We start from the raw sequence: 26,649 nt of genomic DNA, 5'->3' as shown, positions 1-26,649 counted from the left end.
TGGGTATGGAATCACAAACTTCTTTACTTATGTGCATTCGATAGATGTGCAGACTCATCAATAGACAATGAACCGGCCAGATAGAGAAACCACCAAAATATATATTTCCGTCCAAAACTATGGACACAATACAAGAGAGATAGATCCAAAGTCCCACCAATGGTGTGGTCCTCTGATCTTACCACAAGGTCCTTCTCCTATCAGCTGGCTATCTCTAGACTTGAGCCCGCATGCTCCACCTGGAGCTTCTGTAGACTTTCCGCCCTTTGACCTCAGCTCCTTGCTGCCCTAGAAGACAGCCAAGGTCTTAGCCTCACACTTGAGCTAAGTCTATAGCAACACTGGTACTCCTTCAGCTTCTAGATGTAGGCCCCAAGGGTTGTGCTTTGCTGCTCCTTTCTGCTCTGTTGGAAGCTGCACTACTGGATGCTGAAATGAGGCAAGAGCCTCTGCATTTATAGGCCCCAAGGCATGGCAAAAATACCGACCAGTCTGTCCCAATCTGGCCGACTGGACAGACCAGGTTGGCTGGCCCAACCAACCTGGTTGGCTCAGCCCAACCAGCCCTTTAAGGGCTCCAAAACCGGGGCCTTTTGTCCCACACTTCTAGGGTCTTTGGCCCTCCAATCAAGGCAGGGGCCCAGCCTATATAAGGCATGCCTACTGCCCACTGACAGCCCCAATTTGCTGCTCTACCAGGCCTGCTGGTTCTGCCCTCTGCCAGGCTCTTCCCAGCCACGTGTCCTGCGCCGTACTGCCCCGTACATCCTGCTGTCCTGACCCGCCTGTACCGCGCCATCATCAGGGTCTGTTGCAGGCCCTTCACCTGCCCACTACCCTCACCATATGGCTTGCCAATCTGACGCCATCTGCAAGTCGCAATCCTGTGAAGTGCTGCCCATGTGGCAGCCCCCTCTCTTTCTTCTCTCTTGCGCACATCCTGCCCTAGGTCTCCCTCCCCCACGCACTCCTCATGTGGGGGCTTACAGATGGGGAGGTGACCTTTCCAACATGGACCACTATGCTCATGCAAAACACCACACCAATCACATGGGTAGGTTTCAAACAGGTGTTTTCAGCTGCGTGGCTTACCACGACTTTTGAAGTGGATATCATGACTGCTTGGCATGAGCTGAATTTCCATAATTGACATGATTTAGAGGAGTATAACAGTAAATTTTGGGTGGATTTGCTGCCTATTAGCTCCTACCGGATTGTTCCTTTCGCTAAGCAAGTTGAGAAATATTGTTGCGGGCTGCCTAAGGAGTTGAGAGACTACTGCACAAAGACTAAAGTCTCCAATATGTCTCAGCTTATTGAGAATGCTAGCACGGCATATGCTTTGATGCAAGGGAAGACTTTTTGGGTTCAAAGGTGGACAAAAGCAGGAATCTAAGAAGGATGGCACACACAAGAGATCTGGGTTCCGATTTTCCAAAATAGAGAAGAAGGCTAATCATCAAAAGGCTGCGTTTGTTACAAGGAGGCGACAAAACAATAAAAAGGCAGCTACGTATTTGAGTCCAAAAGAGCTGAAAAATCTCTATGAAGAAAAGAGATGTTTTAAATGCAAAGAACCAGGTCATGTGTCTCGAGATTGCCCAAAGTGGAATGAGGAGAAGGCTGATGCAGGAAAAGGTGATCAGAAGGGGAAGAAATAGAAGACGATGGCTAGTTTGATGCCTAATGTGATCAGTGAACAACCCCAAGGTGAGAAAACTGAGTTATGCAGAGCTTGGGATAACAATCGAGATCAAACAGCCCTTATTTTCTTTGATCCAGGTGCAAAGGCCAACTTTATTTCTCTAGAGATGGCAGCGAGATTAGGCATTCAAGCCGAGGAGATGGGACCGAGTTGTGAAGCCGGTATGGCTAACCCGGAGTTCACCACTCCTATCACACCTATTATAGGGAAGTTGCGCTTGCATATTCAGTCTTTCATGGACAACGAAGACTTTTATATTATGCCCCTTGCAGGTTGTGACATTTTGTTGGGTATGCCATGGATGCATCACTAGGATGCGGTGATAGAAGCCAAGAAGAGAAAAATTACAATTTCACATAAGGAGAAGACCCATGTAATTGATGAAAAACTAAAAGGGGATTCTGTCCCAGTTGTAACAGCTTCTACCATTAATCCTATAATGAAAAGCCATATTGCGTACATGGTTTTTGCTAGAGAGATACCCCCTGTAAATGAAGAGCATACTGTTTTCCATTTGGAAAAGCAAAGGACTGTTTTTCTAACTGAATTTTCAGATTGCTTTTCTAATGAGTTGCCTAGTGAGCTTCCACCAGAAAGGGCAGAGGACCATGGGATTGACATCATACCTAGTAGTAGTGCACCCAATAAACCACCTTACAGAGTTAGTGCGGCGCAGCAGGAGGAGATCATGAGTCAGGTAAATGAACTTTTGGAGAAGGGGCTGATTCAGCCAAGTTCATCGCCTTATTGTTCTATTGGTTCAGAAGAAGTATGTGTATTGATTACTGCACCTTGAATAAGATCACTATTAAGAATCGTTTCCCTATACCCAGGATAGATGACATTCTGGATAGGTTGAAGCGAGGAGCTGTTTTCAGCCGCATTAATTTGAAGAGTGGGTATCATCAGGTTTGCATACGTCCGAAAGATGTGCATAAGACGGCGTTCAAGACTTCTTTTGGGTTGTATGAGTTTTTGGTTATGCCTTTCGGACTCACTAATGCTCCTACCACCTTCAATCGCATGATGGATAGGATCTTTTGAGACCACAGAGCCTTTGTGGGTACATTCTTTGATGACATGATTGTGTTTTCGAAAGATGATGAGGAGCATTGGGAGCATCTTGCGATTGTGTTCGTTGAGCTCAGGAAGCAGAAGCTGTTTATAAACCCCAAAAAGAGTGAGTTTTTCGTGGCTGATATTTTGGGGCATATTGTTTCCAAGGATGGGGTTCGTATGGATCTGGCTAAAGTGGAAGCAATACGGAGTTGGCCACAACTAAAGAATTTGCATAAGGTTCGTAGTTTCTTGAGTTTGTGTTCCTACTACCGTCGTTTTATCCGTCACTTTGCAGAAATTGCAGCCAGTTTCCAAGAAGGAAAGACCTTTCCAGTGGACACAAGTGGAGAATGACTCTTTTGAGGAGCTGAAGCGCAAGTTTACAACAGATCCGGTGTTGATTTTGCCTGACTTGAGGAATTCTTTTCATGTGCATGCGGATGCTTGTGGTAAAAATGGTATTGGAGCTGTGTCCTCACACGGGATGGGCATCCTGCAGCTTATGAGAGTCTCATTTTACAGCCAGCTGAGTTACATTTACAGAATTATGAGAAGGAGATATTGGTTGTACTTCATGCTTTATCCACTTGGAAACATTATCTATTGGGAGCTGATTTTACAATACAGATGGATCATCAGTCTTTGCGCTACTTTCTGACACAATCTAAGCTGTCCGAGAAGCACATGAGGTGGGCAAACTTCTTGTCAATGTTTCATTTTCAGATTGTACATGTTGAAGGCAAGAAGAATGTGGTTGATTCTTTGTCCAAGAAGCCACAAGTTTCTGCTATAACAATTGCGTATCACGATGAGTTGGATGTAATGAAGGATTACTATTTTGCTGAATATATGACCAGCTTAATAATGGACAGAGGCACGGGCATTATGTGCTTTTTGATGGGTTTATGATGATGCATGGCAGGCTGTGTGTAACTAAGCAGCTAAGGCAGAAGGTTATGAGTGAATTTCATGATCCACCATATGGAGGACATTGTGGTATTGATGCCACAGTCAAGTCAGAAGAGCATTTCTTTTATTAGCCTACGCTGCGTCATGATGTTGAGGAGTATGTTCGCACATGCATAACCTGTCAGAAGGTGATGTATGATCACAAGAAGACTCCTGGACTGTTACGTCCTTTGCCCATACCTGACGGACCATGGGAGAGCATAGCCATGGATTTTATTTTTGATTTACCGAGGACACCTACAGGTAATGATGGAATATGGATGATCATTGATCGCTTCAACAAGCAGGCGCACTTCATTCCTGTACAGAAGAAGATTGGGGTAGATCATATGGCGAAGTTATTTATGCAGAATATCTTTTAGTATCATGGTATGCCAAAGTTCATTGTGAGTGATAGAGACCTGCGCATGACCAGCTTGTTTTGGCGGGGACTTTTTGAGAATATGGGCACTAATCTCTTATTTTCTTTTGCTTTTCATCCACAGACTGATGGGCAATCGGAGGAGGCTAATTCCACAGTTCTAGATTTGCTGAAATTTTATGTTTTGGAGCACCAGTCACAGTGGGAGAAGTTTTTACCATTGTTGGAGTATGCATACAATAACACGGTACATTCTTCCACAGGTAAAGCTCCATTTGAGATAGTGGAAGGCCGACGTAAGATTCCACCCATCTTGTAGACGAGAGAAAAAAAATTTCAGGCTGATAAGTATGTGGAGAGCTTGGACATAGCTTATTAGAGGGTGAAACAAGCATTGCAAAAGTCACAAGAGAAGCAGCAAAAGGTGGTAGACAAGCACAGGCGTGACGTTGTCATCAAGGAAGGTGATTATGTCTTGCTGCGTTTTCAGAAAGCAAGGCTGAAAAGTACATGGGGTTGTACTCGGCTATTCCCTAAGCTGAGTATGAGGTACTGTGGGCCTTTCAAGGTAACTGATTCAATTAATGATGTAGCATTTCGCTTATAGTTGCCTGACCATTGGAGGATTCACAATGCTTTTCATGTGAGTCTCCTTAAGCCTTTTCAAGGTGATGTGCCTACGGATCTGCCTTGTGAGATGCAGCCAGAGGTAGAAGACATGAATGAGATCCTTGTACCCGATCATATTCTAGCACATAGGGAAAGGAAGGTAAGAGATAAAGTTGCATGATCCTACTTGGTGAAATTTTGTAATTATTCATCATTGCATGAGAAGTGGTTGGACGAGGACAAGTTAGCAGATACTTCTCAGGTGTTAAAGCTTTACCTTGAGGCTTTCCAGTTGGAGCCCACTTTGCATGGCACTCATTCAAGTTCAGCAGAGTGCCAGGTGTCTGTAGCATTACCTGATGCACAAGGGGGAAGTTAGCTCTTTCATTCCTTTTGTACAGACCCACTCATGTATTTAGAGGACACTTGGTGTTGCATTCTGTTTCACTCGAGGTACTGGTTGCTGACAGTATCTTCGCCGTGAGGGCCTCTATGATTGGTGTCCTAGCCACTTGGTTATGATGCATCTTATGTGTAATGTATTTTTTAATTATTACCATGGCTCTACAGATACATATTCATTGTTGGTTGACCTGTTGGCAGCATTGGTACGCTGTCCATTTAGGTTTGGTTGGTCTATTGGATCGCTCCCATTTCAGACTTGGATGATCTGTTGAAGACATTGTTCGTTGTCTTTCAGATTTGGTTATTTGGTTATTTTTCCATTTCAGCTTTGGTTGTTTCACTTGCTTTGATTTTTCCATTGCTATTATTTCTTTTTGTTTGGTTTGCAGGAAATCGAGGACGTTTGCCTTCTTTCAAGATGGGGGTCCATCACGTGGACGTGAAATTATGAGACTTTTGATTTACGACTCCCAAAATTTGCGAGTGATTGCCTTGAGCCTCTGGGGCATGAGGTGTTGGAATATGAAGCCAAAGTGAGTCAAAATGAGTGTACTAGGTGTCTAGGGGGTGTTTTATAGTCTAGTAAGTCCTAGACATGCCATGTGTCATATTGGGAGTCATCCCATATACACTATGGCTTTTTAGAGTCTAGTGTCACACTATATAGTGTTATACTTGTCTTGAGTCTTTTGATATCAATCAACATCAAGATATCTACATGTGAGTATTTTGGTTATCATTGCCTAGCACTTGTTCTTTCATTTTCCTTTCCATTTTTCTTTTCATTATGCTTTCCACATTTCCATTCCGTTACTAGCTAGCTACTAGATCTCTTTATATGGTATCAGAGCCATGTTCCTAGCCCTGCTCTCTCTTTTGCTTTCCCTTCCAAGAGGTTGAGGTGAGGGAAGCCAACGAAGCTACTCTAACTCCTCCTCCTTGGAAGGCTGACCTCTTCTCTTGAGCTCTCTTCTCCACGCCATGATCTGCCACCTCTCTTCTCCTTCCTTCAGCTACATCTTTCCGTGACTTGCGGACGATGTGATGCTCCTATCCGGAGCTAGACGCAGAATCACAGTTTTGTGTCTTCAGAAAAGTTGTAGAAGACCTTGAGTACTACAAATTTCGTTTTTACATCATTGCAATCTGAGTTTTCTGTGAAAAGTTACAGCCCTTGCAAGAAGTGACAAAATTTGTTTCTGCGCACGAATTTTGTTCTGGAGCTCAATGATTTGACAGCCCAAGCATGATGCAACCAGCTCAACGTGGAGCTGTCCATCCTCTTCATCGTTGACCTCTGCTCCAGCCCGCCATTTGCTCCTTCTGCCTGACATTCTCTTAGAGCTGCTCATCGCAAGTTTGTGCCCGCATTCTGCCCGTCATTCTCTTGGAGTTGCTATCCACGCTGCCTCTATCTTCACTGCCCGTCACTTATATGAGCTCTTGACATTACATTGCGGTGACTCCTTCACATGACTACTCCAAACTTTGGTAAAGACTTCCCGAGCGAAATGTGAGTTCTCCAATACTACTCCAACACACTCCACTATAGTGATCTCTCTGATTAGTGTATTACATCGAGTTTGATGTAGACCACTCTACACCAACAAGTGACTTCTTCAACATTGCTTATTCGATTGGTGCCTGAGGTACTTCGCATTGATAGACTTTTCGATTGGTCGTGGTACCTGAGGCTTCTACTTCGACATTGGTGACTCTCGTTCTTGCATTTTGAGAGTCATCATGTGATTGCTCCATGTAGCTACCCATGGACTTCACCGGCACATATTTTGGGGCATTCCTGCCTAGCGCTTCATTGACATTGTCATCAACTCGCAAGGATGTGAACACATATGCATTAGCTACTTGGAGGACATCTCTTTCACAAAGAGATATTTTTATTTATTACTACACACTTGATGTATTTTGGGGTCCTTTGCCCTGGGTAGTCCCCCTAAAATGGTATGTATTGAGTGTTTGGTTTTCATTGAGTCTAAAGGTCCTCTGCCTTGGATAGTCCTCCTAAAAAGATGTATTGGTTTTCCTATTTTTTTGGTGTGTGGCTTCCTAACATGTCCTGTTATGAAGCCAAGGGGGGATGTACTGTGGGAGCCATATGTATTGGCTTTGATAGGTCTATTTGTTTATCAAGCCTGGCTTGAGAGTTCCAAGATGTTGGTGCATTGGTCTCCTAGACCTCTGAGTTGGTCATGCATCCATGCATGATGAGCCTTTGAGCCATGCTAGATGAGATTTCTATGTTATGCTCACTAGCCTTTGAGCCATGCTCACTTGCCTCCAAGATTGTGTGGGAACCATGTGTAGTTCTAGACCGGCATGCACAGTTCTGATGACCGTCATTGTCATGTTCTGTTCTTGGTTCCATTCCAGTAGTCTCTTACCTTGCCTTCATGGGGGGGTGTTGGAATATGAAGCCAAAGTGAGTCAAAAATGAGTGTACGGTATTTTCAAGTCCAAGGTAGTACAAGCGCCTGAGTTGCTGCTCCTTCCTGTGAGCTACTGTCCTCCCCTCTCCCTCTCTCAGCCAGCCCCCTCTCCCTCTCCCTCTCCCTCGCTGCCCCCCCTTCTCCCCCCCTCGCTGCTCCTCCTCTCCCTCCCCTCTCCCTCCTCCCTTACCCTCCCTCTCCCCTTCCTCCTCTCCGCCCTCCCTCTCCCCCCTTCGCTACCCCCTACCTCTCCCTCCCCGCCCAACCTCTCCCCCACCCGTCAGCCCCCCCGCCCCCCTTCTCCTCCCCCGTCCCCTCCCCCATCATCCCTCTCCCTCGCCAGCCCCTCCCGCCCGCTGCCCCCCTCCCCGCTGCCCCTTTCTCCTCTCCCCTCCCCCGCTGCCCCCTTCTTCTCCGCCCTCCCTCTCCCCCGCCAGCCCCCCCATCCCCTTCTCCTCCCCCGCCCCCCCCCCTCGCCCTCCCTCTCCCGCCCCGCTGCTCTCCCCCTTCCCGCTGTCCCCTTCTCCTCCGCCCTCCCTCTCCCCCGCCAGCCCCCCCGTCCCCCTCCCTCCCCCATGCTCTCCCCCCCCCCCCGGAAAAAAAAAAAAAAAAAAACCTCCTCTCTCTCCCTCCCCGCCCCCTTCCTCCCTATCTCAACTTCCCACGCCTCCCCCTCAGCCTACCTCTGTCTCCCCTCTCTTTCTCCTTCTTCCTGCCCCCCTCTTTCCCTTCCCTTCCCCTCTCTCCTACCCTCTCTTTCTCCTTCTTCCTGCGCCCGCGTTCAGGGCGTCCTGGACAGTAGTTTCACGGACAGAGCTTTTTCAGTGTTGGAATCGGCCTTTTCACATCGATTGGCGAACGGATCCCCATTCAGCCAATCTCCGTCCACCTCCACCGGCCGCGAGAACCGTCATTTTTTCAGAAGACAAGTTGCAGCAGCTCAAGAAAGATGTGGAATTAGAGGGCTCCACATCACTTTTCGCCCGCATCTTTGGGTCACACCCTTCCAGATCACAGGCTAGAGACTGGATGCTGGCGGCGTTACCAGGAGACCTCGCCCCTCACCTCAGGGATATTCGACTTTTGGGACGTGGATTCTTCCAAGTGGTTTTCGACTCCCACGAGTCCACAGTCCTTGTTCTCAAAGCTAATCCCCTAGCTTTGGGTTTGAGGAGGATCTTTCTTTTGCCCTACACCTTGGGCTTCGATCCGGTCGAGGAGGACAAGCAGGTCACATCACTGTTCATTAGGTTTCCTGGTCTTCCTCAGGTCTACCATCGACTGCTTGCCTTCTTCCTTGGCAGAGGCAGTCAGTGCAGACGGGGTGCCTCGTGTTAGGGTCATTGTCTCCGACCCTAACATCTCAGATGACCACATTATGCTTCAGCGTCCAGACGGCTCTCTCTTTCGACAGAGAGTCGAGATTTCAGGTAGACAGGACCAGTGCAGGATTTGCAGGACCCTTGGGCACTTTGCTAGAGACTGCCCAAGGAAGAGAAAAAGACCCAAGAGGTCTTCTGGTGCGGCTCCTTCACGTACTACCATGACTGCACCTCCCCAGCACCCTGTACCACGCACTCCAGGACCACCAAGAGCAACAGGGCGCCCTGCTTCGCGCACCCCAGGACCACCAGGGGCAGCAGGGCGCCCAATGCCCGCAGCACACCCAGTACCACGATGGAGAGCTATCAGAGCGGCTCCCTTACCTCAGGAGGAGACTTTTGATCCTGTTCAGACAGACGCCTTCCAGACTTCAGAGGTGGATGTTGCTGCAGCCCCAGACACTACAGCTCCACATCAGGAGGGGCCTTTAGATCCACTAGCCCCAGTCACTTTAGTCTCTGACCCCTTGGTTTCTGACCACGAGGGGACTACAGGTACTTCTTCCCCGCAGACTGTTCCTGCCACAGTCAGGACAATCGAGAAAGTGCAGGCGCAGATGAGGGCTCCTGATTCCTCTTCACCCTAGCCACAGGCCTCCTCAATCCCCAGCTCTAGTTCTGCTGATAGAGGCCTGGCAGGTCCTTCTCCTCCATCTTCCACGAGTGCAGGTCTTCTTCGCACTCCTCGGCTAGACTTGCTTATTATCAGGAATTCTTTTTTGGCACTGGCAGATTCGGCGACTTTCATGGATGATGATGAGTTTGTGCCCTCCACCTTAGGGGTCCCGGTCATTGGGATTCCTTCTGACAGGGCCTCCCTTTCAGAAGATGTGGGGATCCTTTCACCTGTTGAGTTTCCTGCCCTCAGCAGGAGTGTTTCGGCCCAGGGGAAGCTGGTCCCCTCTACTAGGTCGGGTAAGCCTTTCCATCCAGCATCCTCCTATCGATGAGGATAGTCAGCTGGAACATACAGGGCCTAGGCGGAGTTCTACACCGTCATCGTAGGCAGCTGATCTGGAACCAGCTTCATCCAGGCGTCACTGGAGGTGCTATTGATATCCTTTTTATCCAGGAACACAAGCTGGATGCCAGTGATTGCTCTAAGTCTGGCAAACTGCTTTCAGGACATACCTTCTGATCGCCTGCTATGGGCACAAGGGGAGGTACTTGCATTTCGGTCTCTCTTTCTATTCTCCCCTTGGTTGCTGGTCATGGTATTATCTCCCCTTCTAGAGCTCAATGGATCATTATTTTGATTGGAGGGCGTAAGATTGGTCTTCTCAATCTTTATGCTCCCAACAACAGAGGGGAGTGGATCTCCTTTTGGAAGGAGTTACTCTCTTGGGCCCCCATTGCAGATTCTTGGATCATTGGTGGCGACTTCAACATGGTTGAGTTGCCTTCAGACAAAAAGGGAGGCAGACAAGGTGGAATTCATTCTTTGGAGAGGGCAGCCTGGGATGCCTTTCTCTTTTAGTTCAGTGGCAGAGACACTTGGTTGGATGATGCCTTTCATATTATGCCACAGTCACTCCTGTACTCTTGGTTGAACATGAGAATACACATGCCCATTCATGCACGGATTGACAGATTTTATGTAGACGATTGGGCACTTGACAGAGGAGGATCTGTATGCATTTCTACTGGGGTTTCCACCTCAGATCGTTTTTCAGTGGTGTTGCAGATTCTTGAGCCTCATCGGAGAGGACGCTCTGCCAGTGTCAGGATTCCGGATGCTTTTTATGCAGAGGAGAGCCTCACGGAGGATATTTTACAGATTTGGGTTTCTCACATACAGGGTGGAGCTGTCCATCCATCTCAAGTAGCTGCAGCCTTATCTGGAATTAGTGACTATAATCAATCAGTCGCTGATTCTAGGAGACGTGAGATTCTCATATGTGAGATTGGTATACGCCAGCAGTTAGCGTCCCTTCAGAGGGAAGAGCAGAAGAGGCCCACAGATGCTTGGATTCTGGAGCACCTTGCTGCAGCAAGGGCTCATTTGCAGACATTGTTGGATCAGAGGCAGAGTATGCCTTTCATGCACGGGAATCCTTTTGGGTTCAGATGGGTGGCAGGGTCAACAAACACTTTTTCTCTCTATGGGCCCAGACATAGTAGAGATAGTGTTTCGCAGCTTGTTGACTCAGACGGGGTGTTACAGTCAGATCCTGATGCTGTCATGCGTGTAGCTTCAGATTTTTTTGCATCCCTTCTTACTGCAGATCCAGGCACACAGGCCATTGATGATGCCAGAGAGGTTATTTGGCAGTGTATTCTTGTATTGGTGAAGGATGAGATGTATGTTTCTCTGAATGTACCTTTCACCAATGCAGAATTCAAGACTGCATTACTTGCCCTTCACAAGGGCAAGTGCCCAGGTTCAGATGGACTTACCCCCTCCTTTTTTATTACTTTTTGGGAGCAGATTGGTGATCGCATTACATCAGCCCTGTAGGGCGTGTGGGACTTTGGTGAGATGCCGGACTCACTCACAGATGGTCTCATTCATCTCATCCCAAAGGGGGGTAATAGGAATCTTGTGTCTCAATGGAGACCCATCACTCTTTTGGGCACTTTTTACAAGATTTTGGCGAAAGCCATCAGTCTGCGGCTATAGGTTTTTCTTCCAGATTTGATTCACGACACGCAGACAGGGTTTGTGCATGGCAAAAGTATTTTTTATAATATTTTCTCATTTTGGGAGGCCTCAGAATGGGCCATGCAGAGCCGCCAGAGATTGGCCATTCTACTCTTGGACTTTGAGAAAGCTTACGACAGAGTAGACTGGGATTTCTTAGAGGGTACTCTATCTCGCTTTGGTTTTTCATATGCATGGATTACAGGAGTATCCTCTCTCTACAGATCAGCCCATAACCAGTTGCTCATTGGGGGGGTAAGAGGGGACAGGTTTCAGATTTCCAGATTCGTCCGCCAGGCATGTCCTCTTGCCCCGTTTCTTTTTCTGTTTGTGGCGGAAGCTATGAGTATCTACATTAGATCTCAAGCTGATATTTATGGGCTAAGGCTTCCTATCCGCTGGGAAGAAGAGCTCCTGGATAGTGAGTTGGCAGATGACACGGCTGTTTTTTTGGATGCCTCCCCCAAGACACTCACTTCCTTCTGGACAGCCTTGGATTTGTTTTGCACGGCTGCAGGTGCACACATTAATTGGCATAAATCCAGTGGTTTTTGGATTTGCGAGGATGACACCCTGGATTGGGATAATGATATTGGCTTCACTTGGGTACAGAGGGGCTTCTCCGTCAGATATTTGGGCTGCCAGGTTGGGTTGGGCATCTCTCCCTCACAACAGTTTGCTCCGGTGTTGGAAAGCATCAGAAGAAGCTCTTTTTCTGGAGCTCAGCCAAACTTGACTTGGCCTCCAGGGTGGTGGTGGTTAACCAGGTTCTTCTAGCCACAACATGGTTTGTATGCTCTTGTTGGTGCCACTCTAGGGATTGTATCACTCAACTTAAGAGGCTTGTACGAAACTTTTTATGGAGTGGTCTAGATGGCACAACTGATGTTACAGCCAAGGTGGCTTGGGAGACCTTGATTCTTCCTACAAGAGAAGGGGGTTTGAATATCATCGACCCAGATCTACAGTGTAGAGCTTTACTCTGCAAGTTCGTTGTGAGAGGGCTTATGCCAGGACAAAAGCCTTGGAAGGATTTTTTAATCAGATGCATACAGTCTCGCACGATTACTTCAGGAGAGGATTGGACACACAGTACTAGATGGGTTTTCACCACAGCCCACCTCAAGTCCCCTCTTATGGTTGCTATCCTGAAAGCATGGGCCAGCTTCAGGAGTACTCTTCGTAGGATTCCCCCATCCACCCGTGAAGAGATTGAAAGGCAGCCTATCATGTGGAATGATAGGATTTTGGATGAGCTTGGCAGACCACTTGGAGCTTCTCCTTACATGCAGTGGCCAAGATGGGAGAGGGGCCCTACATCTACAGTGGGAGCATGGAAAGCCTTTAGGAAGCTTCCTGCAGACCAATAGGCCCAGATGGTTCTTAATCTCAGAGGGAGTGCAGGGAGAGTCCAGCACATTGATGCAGCCTTGCCCTTGGATTGGGTGGACACAGATGACATGCCTATTACTTGCTCCACCTGGATGGGGGCATTTTCCAGATTGGGAGTTCCTTTACAGGTGATTGCTTTTCTTGACCCACATGAGGATGCCTTAGTATTTGATGTTTCTTCGGGGGGCAAGCTGTCCAGATCCACAGACGATATCTTGTTGGAGGTACCGTTTCAGCCAGTCAGGATAGTGGGCTTCATGGAGCATGGCTCTCTTTCACAGTGGTACTTGGATCCTGACCCGCTTCTCCTCGCCCTTAGTTCATGGAGGCTGTGGCTCTATGGAGGTGTCCCAATTAAGTTTTTGCAGTGGGACCCTGGGGAATGGGAATGGATAGATGAAGGGCACCGAGAGAAGGGCATCCCCTTCTTTTGTTACACGGTCAGTAATGCTAGGAAATTCCAGCTCAGCTCTAGGGGTTGGAAGCCTACCAGAGCTTCTCATTGGGAGAACTTTCAGATTTCTACTGACTTGCAGAGAATTTTTTGGCAAAGGCTCTGGAAATCCCACCGGACTAGAAAAATCACTCTCTTCTTTTGGCTTTTTATTCATGGTGGGATAGCAGTGAACCATTGGAGGTCCAAGTTCGGAGCTGACCCTTCTTGCCCTCGCTGCCTTTCTGCTTTGGAGACAATACAGCACTGCCTATGGGATTGCAGACAGGCGAGAATCATATGGAAGGGGATTGCAAGACTTTTCAGCACTTTTGTTCGCCTACCTTTCTATATGACCTGGGGATCAGTGGCTTGGCTTACTCTTTCAGGGCCCCAGGTATTTTTTGAGAGACTTGACTCCTCTTGGGCTCTTCACATCCGACGACACCTTGTGGAGTCGTGCTCTCTAGAGGATGTTCCGACCACTCTTTTTAGGGCTGCTCACTCCTCGGTCGACTCTCCATGGGAGATCCTAGCTAGCATTGCAGCATGGCACATTTGGAGAGCGAGGTGCACTGAGGCTTTGGAGGGTTCTCAGGTTCACCCTTCTCAGATCTTGGCCAGTACTTGGACAGATATACGATACACACTCTGATGGCCATTTGGGCGACCATGCAAGGATCATCTCGAGCAGCCTCCTCCAGGAGAGTTACTTTTCTCAGAGATTGGAGAGACTCTCCCTTCTTTGCTGAGACTTCTACAGGGTTGAGATGGCATTTTCAGCCTCAGCCTTGGTTTCTTTCTACCTCATTCCTCTGAGGTGTTTTTATTACATGCTTAGCATGGTGTACTTCCGCATAGAGCTTGCTCTAGCGGATTTCTTTCTTACTTAATAGAAGTCTCTTTTTTGAGAAAAAATAAAATAGAATGAGTGTACTAGGTGTCTAGGGGGTGTTTTATAGTCTAGTGAGTCCTAGACATGCCACTTGTCATATTGGGAGTTATCCCATATACACTATGGCTTTCTAGAGTCTAGTGTCACACTATATAATGTTGTACTTGTCTTGAGTCTTTTGATATCAATCAACATCAAGCTATCTACATGTGAGTATTTTGGTTATCATTGCCTAGCACTTGTTCTTTCATTTTCCTTTCCATTTTGCTTTTCATTATGCTTTCCATATTTCCATTCCATTCCTAGCTTGCTACTAGATCTCTTCATGAGGGTCCGGCCATGTGTGCGGGACTTGGGAAATTAAAATTCCCTAGTGGCCCCTTGGGAATTGTGAATGTGTGCCCAGTTACTAGGCAATTAATTCCTAGGGCCAAAGTATGCAACAGGGGGCCAAAAGAGTGGTGCAATTAAAATTTGCTATTTTTAGCACAGGTGCCTTCTTTTGGATCTACAAAGCCAAAATCAGTGTCTGAAGAGCCATATATCAGTTGTGAGCTACCAAAGCCTGCTAGGTGTTGCTAGAGCCAAATCACTTTTTGCTAGGAGGATCCAGAGCCTGCTAGGGGAAATCGCCATTAGCTAGGGCCAGTTCTAGTGGATTCTAGAGCTACAGGGAGAAATCGCACCTGATCAAGGAGCCTGCTGCAGATTGCGATTTCTGCCACGGTGTCTGTTATAGATTGTGATCTGATTTCGAGGCCTTTCGAGTTGTTCTAGGTGGCTGCGACCTGTTCTAGGGTGTCTCCAAGTGATTATGACCTGTCCAAGCTGCTGTTGGAGATTGCTATTTGTTTTCCAAGCTGTCCAGGCTCTGCAAGGAACTTGCGATTTGATTCTGGGGAGCTTCTGGGTGTTGTTACGGATTTTCAGAACTTTCCAGGCGTGGGTGTCCTCTTCTAAGCTGCTTTTGGGGGTGTGCTTGAGCAAAATCAGCTTCTCTCTGCAGGATCTAGGGTTTTCCAGCCTCGGTGACCTAGCTTATGAGGATTCTAGGTAGAAGGAGATTTGTTTTTTGCTTGCTTTTGCCGTTCCCAGATTGGTTGCTGGCTAGTTATTGCGTTTGGGTTTCTTTCCTCGCGAAGAAAGGTTGATTTATGCTACTGGGCAATGGCCAGAAAGACTATAGATTGAGGCAACTTGTCTGGAAGCGCTTTGTTGATTGATTGCATTAGAGTTTGGCTGTTGAGGGCTTTGTTGCAGTTGTTCAGCCGTGTTTGGCTGGTTGGGCACTTGGTTGTGCAATTGCAGGTGTGGCACAAATGGTGGATTCTTTTGGGGTCTCTTTTGCATGCTTTGGTTGGCTTAGGACACAGGGTTGTCTAGTAACTGGATGCCATTTCACCATTTGGGGTTAAGCAGGGAATTACAGGGTGGGCTTGGACGGGGAGTCTGCGGGCGTTGGTTTGCCTGTGGTGCAGCTTCCCAGAGACCTTTATAATCAGCCACTTGGCTTCAAATGAATGTTAAATAAATACCGCAAGGGGCGCAAACATTTGGGGTCAATCGGTGTCCTTGTATGTGAGTAGGAGCACTCTAGCTCCCTTCTTATTTAATCTGTGGTGCATAATTATTTGTCAATTTACTATGTATGCTGTAATTAAGTAAGGCTGGTTCCAACATGGGCTCCTGTATAAAAAGGAAGTCCACTGCTCGCCCACTGTCGTTTGCAACTCTTGCCGAAGGATCACGTACTGCGGCTAACTACGTGCATGGTCGTAGAGCCCGTGCACGTTCCAATGCACTATGGTCCAACTCATGGGGTGGTTTTTGGAGCTGTAAGAAGAACGGGTCCCTCCTCTCCCTAGCTGTAATTGGTCTTGAGCCGATTTGACTAGTTATTCCACCACATTTTTGGTTTGTGAGCGTTGTACTACCATGATGAAGCTCCCTACTTACATTTCCTCCAATTGTTGAGCTTGAGAACGAGTTTGGAGTAGATCCTTTCCTCAATATTAAGGATGATGGAGAGGTTGCACTTGTATCTCATTCCTGGCCAACGTGTCCTAGGTCTAACAATATCTAGTACTTTGGAGACACTTGCTATAGCAGTTTGGAGAGCTATGTTATGTGGAGAATTTATTGAGGTCTTGGAACTCCTGTGTCATTATCTTGTGCTTGCATCTCTTCTATGTGGCGGGGCATGCACTCGTTGATTTTGCTTAGTAGTTAAGGGAGGTCTAGCTTAATCCCAAATGTGTTACCTTGCCTTCTCACCCCCGCTTTGCCCAAGTCTTGCAAGTAGGGAAATGATGAAGACATGAAACTATCAAGGCCAAATGATTGATGAAGGTCAATTTACGGTCCATACCTACTACAAACTTGTGTCCCCTGATCTGTTTATCTTGGCAAAGCAGAGGATCAGCTCCTGTCGGTCATTCTTGATGGCCTCTTAATGGAGGGACAAGATTTTCTTCAAGAAGTAGGACCCATCCATGTTGGGGTTCATGGATCAAATTTTTAGCTGGAGCCTTTTTCCATATGTATTGATAATATTGCTTCAGGCCCAAAGTCGGCTGAAGATAATGAATAGTGGTCATGTTATCAATTAGTATGGAGATCAGCATGCTCTTGTGTCTCTATTCCTAGCCTCCTTGGCTTGGCCTTAGAAGAGGTGCAGATCTTTCTATACCTTCATCCTGTCTTGGGTATGAACCACGAGTGGCTTGATTTGGAGCTGGTTATTCTCCTCCTTTAGGTTGGCGATGGTGCTCGTCTATTATCTGACGCTGCCTTGAGCTTGTTGGAGATTCAATTGTGACTCCTTCAGATAGCCCTTGAATTCAACTAACCGTTCGTGATATTGTCCATCAATGCCCTTCCCTGGCACATCCCTTTCTTCAAGCTTAGCCTTTTACAGCAGAGAGTGCCGTCTCATATCCTTGAGTGGACTTTGGGCACTCCTTTAACACCGTTTTCAGTTTCACCTCTATGATTTACTTGGTCTTTCCATTCATCTCCTAGGCCTTTGAGTTTTTTCTCCTGTTCTCGTCCAAATGGGATAAAGGACTGGCCTCCATAGTGGGCATCTAGAGATTCTTCAGAGAGTTACATTTGCCAGAGTGGCACATCATCACCCAAGACCTATGAGTTACTCGTAGACATACGCCACAGATTAACATAACTACACCTCTTGACTGGTTTCAGGGGGCAGATCGTGAGCCCTTATGGTCGCCCAGGTTTTATGCATGGTAGTTGCTGGTTGTACAAACAACAAAACATTTAATTAAGTTGTAAATAACATTGCCCAGTTCTGCCCGTGATTCTTTCATACAATGCTCTTTCAGTTCGCAGCCTAGAATTAGCTCATAATAGAGGGTTCTAAAAGTGGCATGCTATTTCTGTCGCAGTATAAGAAAAGTAATGCTATCTTAAAAAAATGTGAGCAATGCTGTTTATTGGCACAAGGGCTGTGGATACTTTTGTGGTTCTAAAAGTGGCATGCTATTTCTGTCGCAGTATAAAAAAAGCAATGCTATCTTTAAAAAATGTGAGCAATGCTGTTTATTGGCACGAGTGCTGTGGATACTTTTGTGGCATTTTTAATTCTGCACTTCAGTAAGGAAGGCAGATAACTTTGGCATTGAGTTGTGGATTGTTGGGTTGCCAGGGTCTATTGCATGTTTCCACCACTCCACTGGCAATTTATAGCTTGGAATTTTTACTTAGTGTATGACTTTGGCTTCTTACAGATTTGCTGTTCAAGGACTACACATATAATCAGAAATTTGTTGTCACAACAGAACGACCAAATGGTTTGGTGGGTTTACGTGCTTGTGTTCCAAGGCTTGCTAATGCTCAAGGTGTACTAATTCATATTAAGGCAACTTATTGTTGGAAATCTGTTCTGAAATGAGTTTGCTACATATGATTGTCTGATTTTGTGCTTATTAACTTTGGATAGGGATGCACTTGCAGACATTGGTCACTAGTGGTACTAAGGAGGGTGAATCTTCTTATGGTGAGTTAACAACTCGGTTGAAGAAAAACAATGTGGAGACTGATGTTAAAGTGGACACAAACTCAAATGTATGTTTTCCTGATTTTACTTTTGTACATTGAGTTGTTTTGCCGTGAAAAGATGATATTGGCATTTTCTGCTCATACACATTTTTAGATGTCTCTGTCTTAAACTGTGGCAGATCCTTACAACAGTGACAGTGGATGAAGCAGCCCCAGGGTTAAAGACTATCTTTACCTTTGCTATCCCCGATCAACGGTCTGGAAAGGTAGCAATACACTGCCATATTTTATATGCACAAATATTTAGTCACCTTTTTCAGCGATACAAGTTTGCAAGATTCAATTAAGAAATTTTGGCGTTTCTCAGGCTGAAATACAATACCTACATGATGTCACTGGATTTAGCCTTTCTATTGGAATGAGTTCAGCTCCTGTAGTTGAATGTTCTGGGGTGGTTGGCTCAAAGGAATTTGCAATTGGTGGTGAAGCTGGTTTCGACACTGCATCAGGATCCCTTACAAAATACAATACTGGATTTAGCTTTATGAAACCGGATTTCATTACTTCAGTTATCCTGTATGTGCACATGTGAAGAAGTTAAATTATTTTGGTTTGCCAGTTGATTTGCTAGCATCTGTTTGACCTCTGTTTAACTTGCTCTTTGCAGAACTGACAAATGTGAGACAGTCAGAGCTTCTTACCTTCACACAGTGAACCACCACACTGATTCAACAGTTGCTGCTGAGATAGCACATAATTTCTCTAAGGGCCAGAATACTTTTACTGTGGGTGGATTGTACAAGCTGGATGACTTTACATATGTTAAGGCTCGCCTAGACAATCACCTTAAGTTGGCTGGCCTTATCCAGCATGAATGGAGACCTAAGTCTTTGATAACAATTTCCGGTGAGATCGATACAAGGTTTTTGGATCAAAGTGCTAGAGTAGGGCTGGCGTTATCTTTAAATCCTTGATTCTGTAACAGGGCATCATGAACGTTCAAGCCTTTTGGAACAGACCACATCATGACAAGCACGTGTTTGCATAGCGCACACACTGTTTTGTACGAATAGGTGCTGTATGAACATGTCAGAGCTTAGCAATGCATCATGGTCGTGAAGGAAGTTGGAGTAAACTTCTATGTGCGTCTACCTCTACCTAAAAAAGTTGTTGATTCGGTTCTCTCTCTCAAATAACATTGGTTTCCTTTACTGGGTTTTCATGTTCTAGTTCTATGTTCAATGAGAGTTTATATGCTTTTGAGCTACCATTGTGAGTACATTAAGGCCAATGCTTGATGCTGTCAGTGCTGAATGTGTGGCTCTTTGATAGCTCATCCACAATTAAATGGGACCCATTTGGGTTGGAGTTGACATTCCAAATATCAAGACAGAGATCTGATAGACCCATGAAGCAACCCATGTTTTAATTCAAATTAAATGACTACCATGGGTGCCTTTGAGGCAAGATGGTATTAGATTCAATAATCAGATGGGACTAATTGGGTTGAAGTTGGCTTGTCAAGAATTTTGAAGCAAACAAAACCCTCCTCCAGAAAAAAAGAGGGCCACCAAGAAGGTTGAATACTTCTTGAAGACGTCCCCCACTATGCCAAACACTAGGGGATTTTGTTGTTTTAATTGCCATATACTAAATGGTACAGTTCAGCAATGCCCAAACCCACAGTTTATGTGATTGCATAGCGTAATTTCATTTTTTTACAGGTTGGGTTCAAGCATCCCTCTTGCACAGCCGTTCTTAAACTCTACTGCCGATGTGAGTTTATGGAGTCGTACCATCTGCCTGCCATAGGATCCTAGTGTTGGATGTTGTGGTAGACTATGGTCCTAGATTGTGGTAGACTATGGTCCTAGATTTGTCTTGGGACAATCTTTCATAGATTCCCTTAATTTGATCCAAAATGATGGCTCAGGCTCTTTTGACAGATTGGTTCTTCTTGGATCCATTAGGATTGGAGATTGCCATGTATGGATTTTATTGATAAGATGATTTAATGTACCATCACGAGTCGTAACATGATACAAAGTTTGAGTTGGCATCCGTGTTGAGGCTTTCCTTATTGGATTTTGAGCAGCAACAAGGATCTCTGCATCATCACGCAGATAGTAAAAGAAATGAAGATTTCATCTTTTCTCAAGCTTAAGCAGATAACGGCATAACAATGCATAGTCAGGGTATTAGCGTTGCCATTCTCATTCAAAGAGTGTTAAGAAATGACTTTGAGCTTGCTCTCAGCCTGCAGGGGTCATCAAGGGCAGCCTTTGCTAGGAGGAACAATTTCTTCAGAGTTTGGAGGGGACCTCCTTTCTTCTCTGATTCTGTCTCAGGGTTGACTTGGCATTCTCAGCCTCGTCCCTAGTTATTTGCTAGCTCTTTTTGAGCGTTGATTTCTCTCATGTATTTATTGACATGATGTACTCCCGCATTGACCTTGCTTGCGGTTTTCTTTCATACTTAATAGGAGTACTTTTTTGCGTGCACAAAAAATTGTATTTGGTTTGGGAAGTACTAATTAGGCCTCAAATTTGAAGGATGGCTTAAAGGGAAATTTAGAATTCATCCTTCTAGTCATGCTATTATTAATAGAAACTTGTATGGATACATAAACATAATGATAGAGTTTCTTCTAAAATCCATAATTAACGATCTACAACTCCGATGACCATACTACCAAAGCTAACATTTTTTTTAATTTTCACTATAAAAATACCATGCCACAAAAACAATTGAATCTACAACTTGAAAATTCAAATTAATTTGCATCATTCATGTTAAGCTAAGTGCACTTGGCAGTCAGCTTAATAAATCAAACTAAACTAACGTAAAGGCTAACCTAAACAAACTAAACATAAACTAACAAGGGGGCACTACTGCAAATGTGAGAGAACAAAAGCATGTGAAGTATACCCTTCATGGGGAAAAAAAGCCCACCTCCCTGACCTTGCTGCTGCTCCCCGTCTCCTCAGCCGTATTACTGTACGGCCTGCTCTCCCTCTCCCCTCTGCCGTACGGCTTGCTCTCCCTCTCCCCTCTGCGCTCTCCTCTCCCTCCTGTAGCTCCTCTCAGCCTCACCGCCCTCTCCTCTCTACCTCGCTCCTCTCCTCTCCTCTCTACCCCGGCCGTACGGCCTCCTCCCCGCCTGCACTCTCTTCTCCGCCCCCCTCCCCTAGCCTCTCCTCCCTAGCCCTCTCTTCCTCTCCACCTACCCTCTCCTCCCCCTTCCCTAGCCTCTCCGCCCTACCCTCTCCTCCCTAGTCTTGCCTACCCTCAACAAAACCATGTGAAGTATATACTTCATGGGGCAAAAAAGCCCACGAGCTCCTGTTCCTCCTTGACCTTGCTACTACTCCCCCTCTCCTCAGCTGTACGACTGTACGGCCTGCTCTCCCTCTCCCCTTTGCGCTCTCCTCCCCCTCCCGTAGCTCCTCTCAGCCTCACCGCCCTCTCCTTTCTACCTCGCTCCTCTCCTCTCCTCTGTACCCCGCTCCCTTCCTGCCCTCCTTGCCGTACGGCCGTACGGCCTCCTCCTCGCTTGCACTCTCTTCTCCGTCCCCCTCCCCTAGCCTCTCCGCCCTACCCTCTCCTCCCTAGTCCTCTCTTCCTCTCCACCTACCCTCTCCTCTCCCTTCCCTAGCCTCTCCACCCTACCCTCTCCTCCCTAGTCTCGCCTACCCTTTCCTTCCCCTTCCCTCCTTACACCCTCTCCTCTCCCTCCCTACTGCCCCCCTTCTTCCCTTGCCCTCACTCTCTCCCTCCTGCTGCCCCCTTCACCCTCTCCCTCTCCCCCTGCTGCCCCTTCTCCCCTTAGCCCTCACCCTCTCCCTCTCCCTTCCTCCCATCCTCTTCTTTCCTAGCCCTTCCTAGCAGCACTGTTGGTCAGACGGAGCTTTTTGTGTTCGAGTCGGCCTTCACACCTTGATTGACAATGGCCCAACCTTCAGCCAATCCTCGCTTGCTTCCACCGGCCACAAAAACCATCATTTTCTCAAAAGACGAGTTGCAGCAGCTCAAAAAAGATACTGAGCAGGAGAGCTGGACATCGCTCTTTGCTCGCATCCATGGGTCCCACTGTTTTAGGTTACAGGCCAGGGACTGGATGCTCGCCACTCTACCTAGAGACTTCGTAGGGCACTTCACAGATGTTCGTCTGCTTGGGCGAGGTTGCTTCCAGATTGTTTTCGACTCCTCGGAGGTAGCACGTATAGTGCTGCAGGTTAGCCCGTTAGCACTAGGCTCCAAGAGGATTTTTTTGACCCCTTTTTCTTTGGGGTTTGATCCTGTTCGAGAAAGACAGCCGGACAACGTTACTCTTCATCAGATTTCCAGGCCTTATTCAGGTGTACCATCAACTACTACATTCCATTGGAGCCGCCTTTGGAGTGGTTACTGAGATCCCCCCTCTCCCTGAGATGCCTACTTCAGCAGCAAAGGCAGTCAGGTCCGATGGGGTACTGCGTGTTAGGGTCATTGTCTCTGACCCTAACATCTCGGATGACCACATTATGCTTCAGCATCCAGATGGCTCTTTCTTCAGATAGAGTGTTGAAATTGCAGGGAGACATGATCAGTGTAGGATTTGCAGGACCCTTGGGCACTTTGCCAGAGATTGCCCAAGGAAAAAGAAAAGACCAAAAAGATCCATGGGTGCGCCTCATAGCTTCACCCAACTTGGACCTTTATCACAACTAGTTTCTACCGCCTTACGTGCTGCTAAACCTTTGACTTCACAGCCAGGACCATTAGCCTCTTGTCCTGGTACTTCTACAGCACGGACAGGACAGTCAGCACGTCCTGCTTCGGTCGTCCCCCGTTGGATGCCTGTCAGAGTTGGGGAGCCAGTACCTCATGCTACCACTGATGGAGCTACGGACCTGTCTTTTCAGGCAGGAGACATTCCTGTCCTGGTGCCATGTGCAGATGAGACTGCTCCTGCCCCTGTTCATGTTCAGGAGCGCTCACCTAGGGAGAATCTTTCTGCAGAGACCCGTGTCTTACTTGAGAACAATGCCAAAGTCGTGGCTAAGGTAATGAAGATTCATGCAGAGGTCATGCAACGACATCCCCCTTCTTTTCTTACACGTCTGTCTACTCCTGACAGAGGTAAGGGGGCTATTGGTTCCACTCCTCCTTCCACAGGGCTCCTTCGCACTGCTGCGCCAAAGGTACTTCGCAGGAATTCATTTTCAGTTCTGGTAGACTTGGCTGAGTTTGAGGCAGAGGAGGAGTTTATACCCTCTACGCTCGGGGACCACATCTTTTAGACATCCGTGGACAGAGTTTCCCCCTTAGCAGGTGTGGGTGAGCTTTCCCCAGTTGACTTTTCTCCTCTTGATAGGAGGAACTTTTTGCAAGAGAGGGCTTTCTCCGCATAGGATATTCCATCCGGCCGCCTCCTCTCGTAGATGAGGATTGTCAGTTGGAACGTTCAGGGCCTCGGAGGTGTACACCTCACTGCTGCCGCAAGCAGCTGATTCGTAACTTCGTAACCAACTTCATCCAGGTGTTACTAGGGGTCCCATGGACATTCTGATGATTTAGGAACACAAATTGGATGTCAGGGATTTGTGCCAAGTCGGGTAAGCTTCTTTTAGGCCATACTTTTTGGTCACCCACCTTGGGCACCAAGGGAGGTACTTGCATTTCTGTTTCTTCTTCTATACTCCCCTTGGTGATTGGACATGGGATCATAGTCCCTTCTAAAGCTCAGTGGATTTTACTTTTGATTGGTGGGCATAAGGTTGGTCTTTTAAATCTGCATGCACCCAATTCTAGAGGGGATTGTGTTCTTTTGTGGAAGGAACTGCTCTCTTGGTCACATATTGTAGGTGATTTCAACATGGTTGAAATGCCCTCAGACAAAAGGGGTGGTAGAGAAGGTGGCAGCATGGGATGCCTTCCTTTTTCAGTACAGTGGCAGGGATGATTGGCATGATGATGCTTTTCACACTCATCAGCCACTGTCTCTCCTGTTTTCTTGGTCAAACAGAAGATTGCAGATGTCTATACATGCACGGATTGACATATTTTATGTGGATGATTGGGCTCTGGACAGAGGTGAATTCGTTTGCATTGCAGCTAGGGTGTCCACTTTGGATCATTTTCCAATGGTTTTGATGGTCTCAGATTCCCATGTGCCCGCTCTGCCAGTGTTAGGCTAGATTCTTTTTATGCAGAGGAGGGCCTTACAGAGAGTGTTGAGGACCTGGGTATCTCATTTGCAAGATGGGCAGCTTTCTCCTTAAGACTTAGCCGTAGCCCTCTCTAATATTAGTGACTTTTATCTTTCAGTTGCTCGTATCAGGAGGGGTGAGATCCTTAAGCATGAGATAGGTATCCGCCAGCAGTTGGCTGTCCTCCAAAGGGAGGAGCAGAAGAGGCCTACAGATGCTTGGATTCATGAGCGCCTTGCTGCAGCAAGGGCTCAGCAGCAATCACTATTAGATCAGAGAGCAGAGTATGCCTTTCATGCCAGAGAGTCATTTTGGACTCAGACGGGAGGTAGGGTCAACAAGTAGTTCTTCTCTACTCTTGGCCCCAGACATAGTAGGGAGAGAGTCTCACAGCTTGTTGACTCAGGCGGAGTTCTTTAGACACATCCAGATGCCATCTTGCAGGTTGCCATCGATTTCTATGCCTCCCTTCTTATAGCAGATCCTGACACTCCAGGCCACAGATGATGCTAGAGTGGTTATTTGGCGGTACTTACAGGGGTTGGTGACAGGGGATATGACTGTTTCACTTGATGCACCCTTCACCAATGTAGAGTTTAGGACTAGTCTTTCTACCCTTCACAAGGGCAAGTGTCCTGGTTTAGATGGACTTACCCCCTTATTTTTTATTAGTTTTTGGGATCAGATTGGGGATCACATTACCTCAGCCCTGCAGGATGTGTGGGACTCGAGTGAGATGCTAGACTCACTTACGGAGAGCCTCATTCATTTGATTCCGAAAGGGGGTTGCAGGAATTTAGTGTCTCAGTGGAGACCGATTACCTTGATGGGTACCTTGTATAAAATCCTAGCTAAAGCTATCAGCCTTCATCTGCAGCCCTTTCTACCAGATCTCATTCATGATACGCAGACACGTTTTGTGCATGGCAGGAGAATCTTTGATAACATCTTCTCATTTTGGGAGGCTTCGGATTGGGCCGTGCATAATGGCCAAAGGTTGGCCATTCTACTCTTGGACTTTAAGAAAGTTTATGATAGGGTAGACTGGGGCTTTTTGGAGGGCACACTTACTCGTTTTGGCTTCTCAGACACATGGATCAGAGGGGTGTCAGCCCTCTATAGATCAGCCCACAGCCAGGTTCTTATTGGTGGAGTCTGGGGGGACAGTTTTGAGATTACCAGATCAATCCGTCAGGGATGCCCCTTAGCCCCCTTTTTATTCCTTTTTGTGGCTGAGGCTATGAGCTATTACATTAGAGATCAAGCTGGGATTGTAGGGCGCAGGCTTCCTCTGAGGCAGGAGGATGAGCTCTTAGACAGTGAGTTGGCAGATGATATGGCTATTTTTTTGGATGCCACTCCACAGACACTGAATTGATTCAGGACGGCATTGGATTTGTTTTGCATTGTGGCAGATGCACACATAAATTGGAACAAATCCAATGTTTTTTGGATAAGTGATGAGGACACTCCAGTCTAGGGGATTGACATAGGGTTCACTTGGATTCAGAGGGGAGTCGCCGTCAGGTATCTGGGATGCTAGGTTGGGGTGGGCATCTCTCTGGCACAGCAGTTCGCTCCCGTGTTGGAGAGTATCAGGAGGAAGCTCATCTTTTGGAGTTCAGCCAGGCTTGATCTTGCATCCAGAGTTGTGGTTATGAACCAGGTCTTATTGGCCACGGCCTGTTTTGTCTGCTCATGTTGGTGCAGATCTAGAGGTTGTATCGCTCAGCTCATGAGACCTATCAGCAACTTCCTATGGAGTGGTTTAGATGGCACCTCAGATGTTGTAGTGGCTTGGGAGACCCTCATTCTCCCCATAGGAGGAGGTCTCAATATTATTGACCCGAACTTGCAATGTATGGCCTTACTCTGCAAGTTTGTAGTACATGGATTGATGCCTGGACAGGAGCCCTGGAAGGATTTTTTCTCACGCAGCATTCAGTCTTGTGCCCCTTCTCATGGGGGAGATTGGTTGGACAGTAGCAGATGGATCTTTACTTCAGCCCATCTCAAATCTCCCCCTTCCCCTCTCATGGCTTCAATTTTGAAAGCTTGGGGCTGCTTCAGAAACACACTTCGCAGAGTTCCACCCACCTCTCGTGAAGAAATTCACAGGCAGCCAGTCATGTGAAATGAC

At 46.9% G+C, this 26,649-nt stretch overlaps 1 protein-coding gene across 1 annotated transcript in view; it reads left to right on the top strand.

Moving 5' to 3' along the window:
- LOC147898510 (mitochondrial outer membrane protein porin of 36 kDa-like) overlaps positions 1–19,471 on the top strand; it is a 72,042-nt gene extending 52,571 nt beyond the window's left edge. The window contains exons 5-9 of the mRNA XM_087379186.1: positions 18,048–18,115; positions 18,274–18,384; positions 18,498–18,584; positions 18,686–18,894; positions 18,986–19,471. Of these exons, the coding sequence (XP_087235312.1) occupies positions 18,048–18,115; positions 18,274–18,384; positions 18,498–18,584; positions 18,686–18,894; positions 18,986–19,292 (782 nt within the window). The 3' untranslated portion in view covers positions 19,293–19,471. The remainder of the gene's footprint in view (positions 1–18,047; positions 18,116–18,273; positions 18,385–18,497; positions 18,585–18,685; positions 18,895–18,985) is intronic.
- The last annotated feature ends 7,178 nt before the right edge of the window (positions 19,472–26,649 follow it).

The sequence above is a fragment of the Dipteris shenzhenensis genome, chromosome 9 (assembly GCF_047967505.1).
Source record: "Dipteris shenzhenensis isolate YYH24624 ecotype China chromosome 9, Dip_SZ_1.0, whole genome shotgun sequence".
Classification (NCBI taxonomy): Eukaryota; Viridiplantae; Streptophyta; class Polypodiopsida; order Gleicheniales; family Dipteridaceae; genus Dipteris; species Dipteris shenzhenensis.
This window is presented reverse-complemented; position numbering and strand designations above follow the sequence as displayed.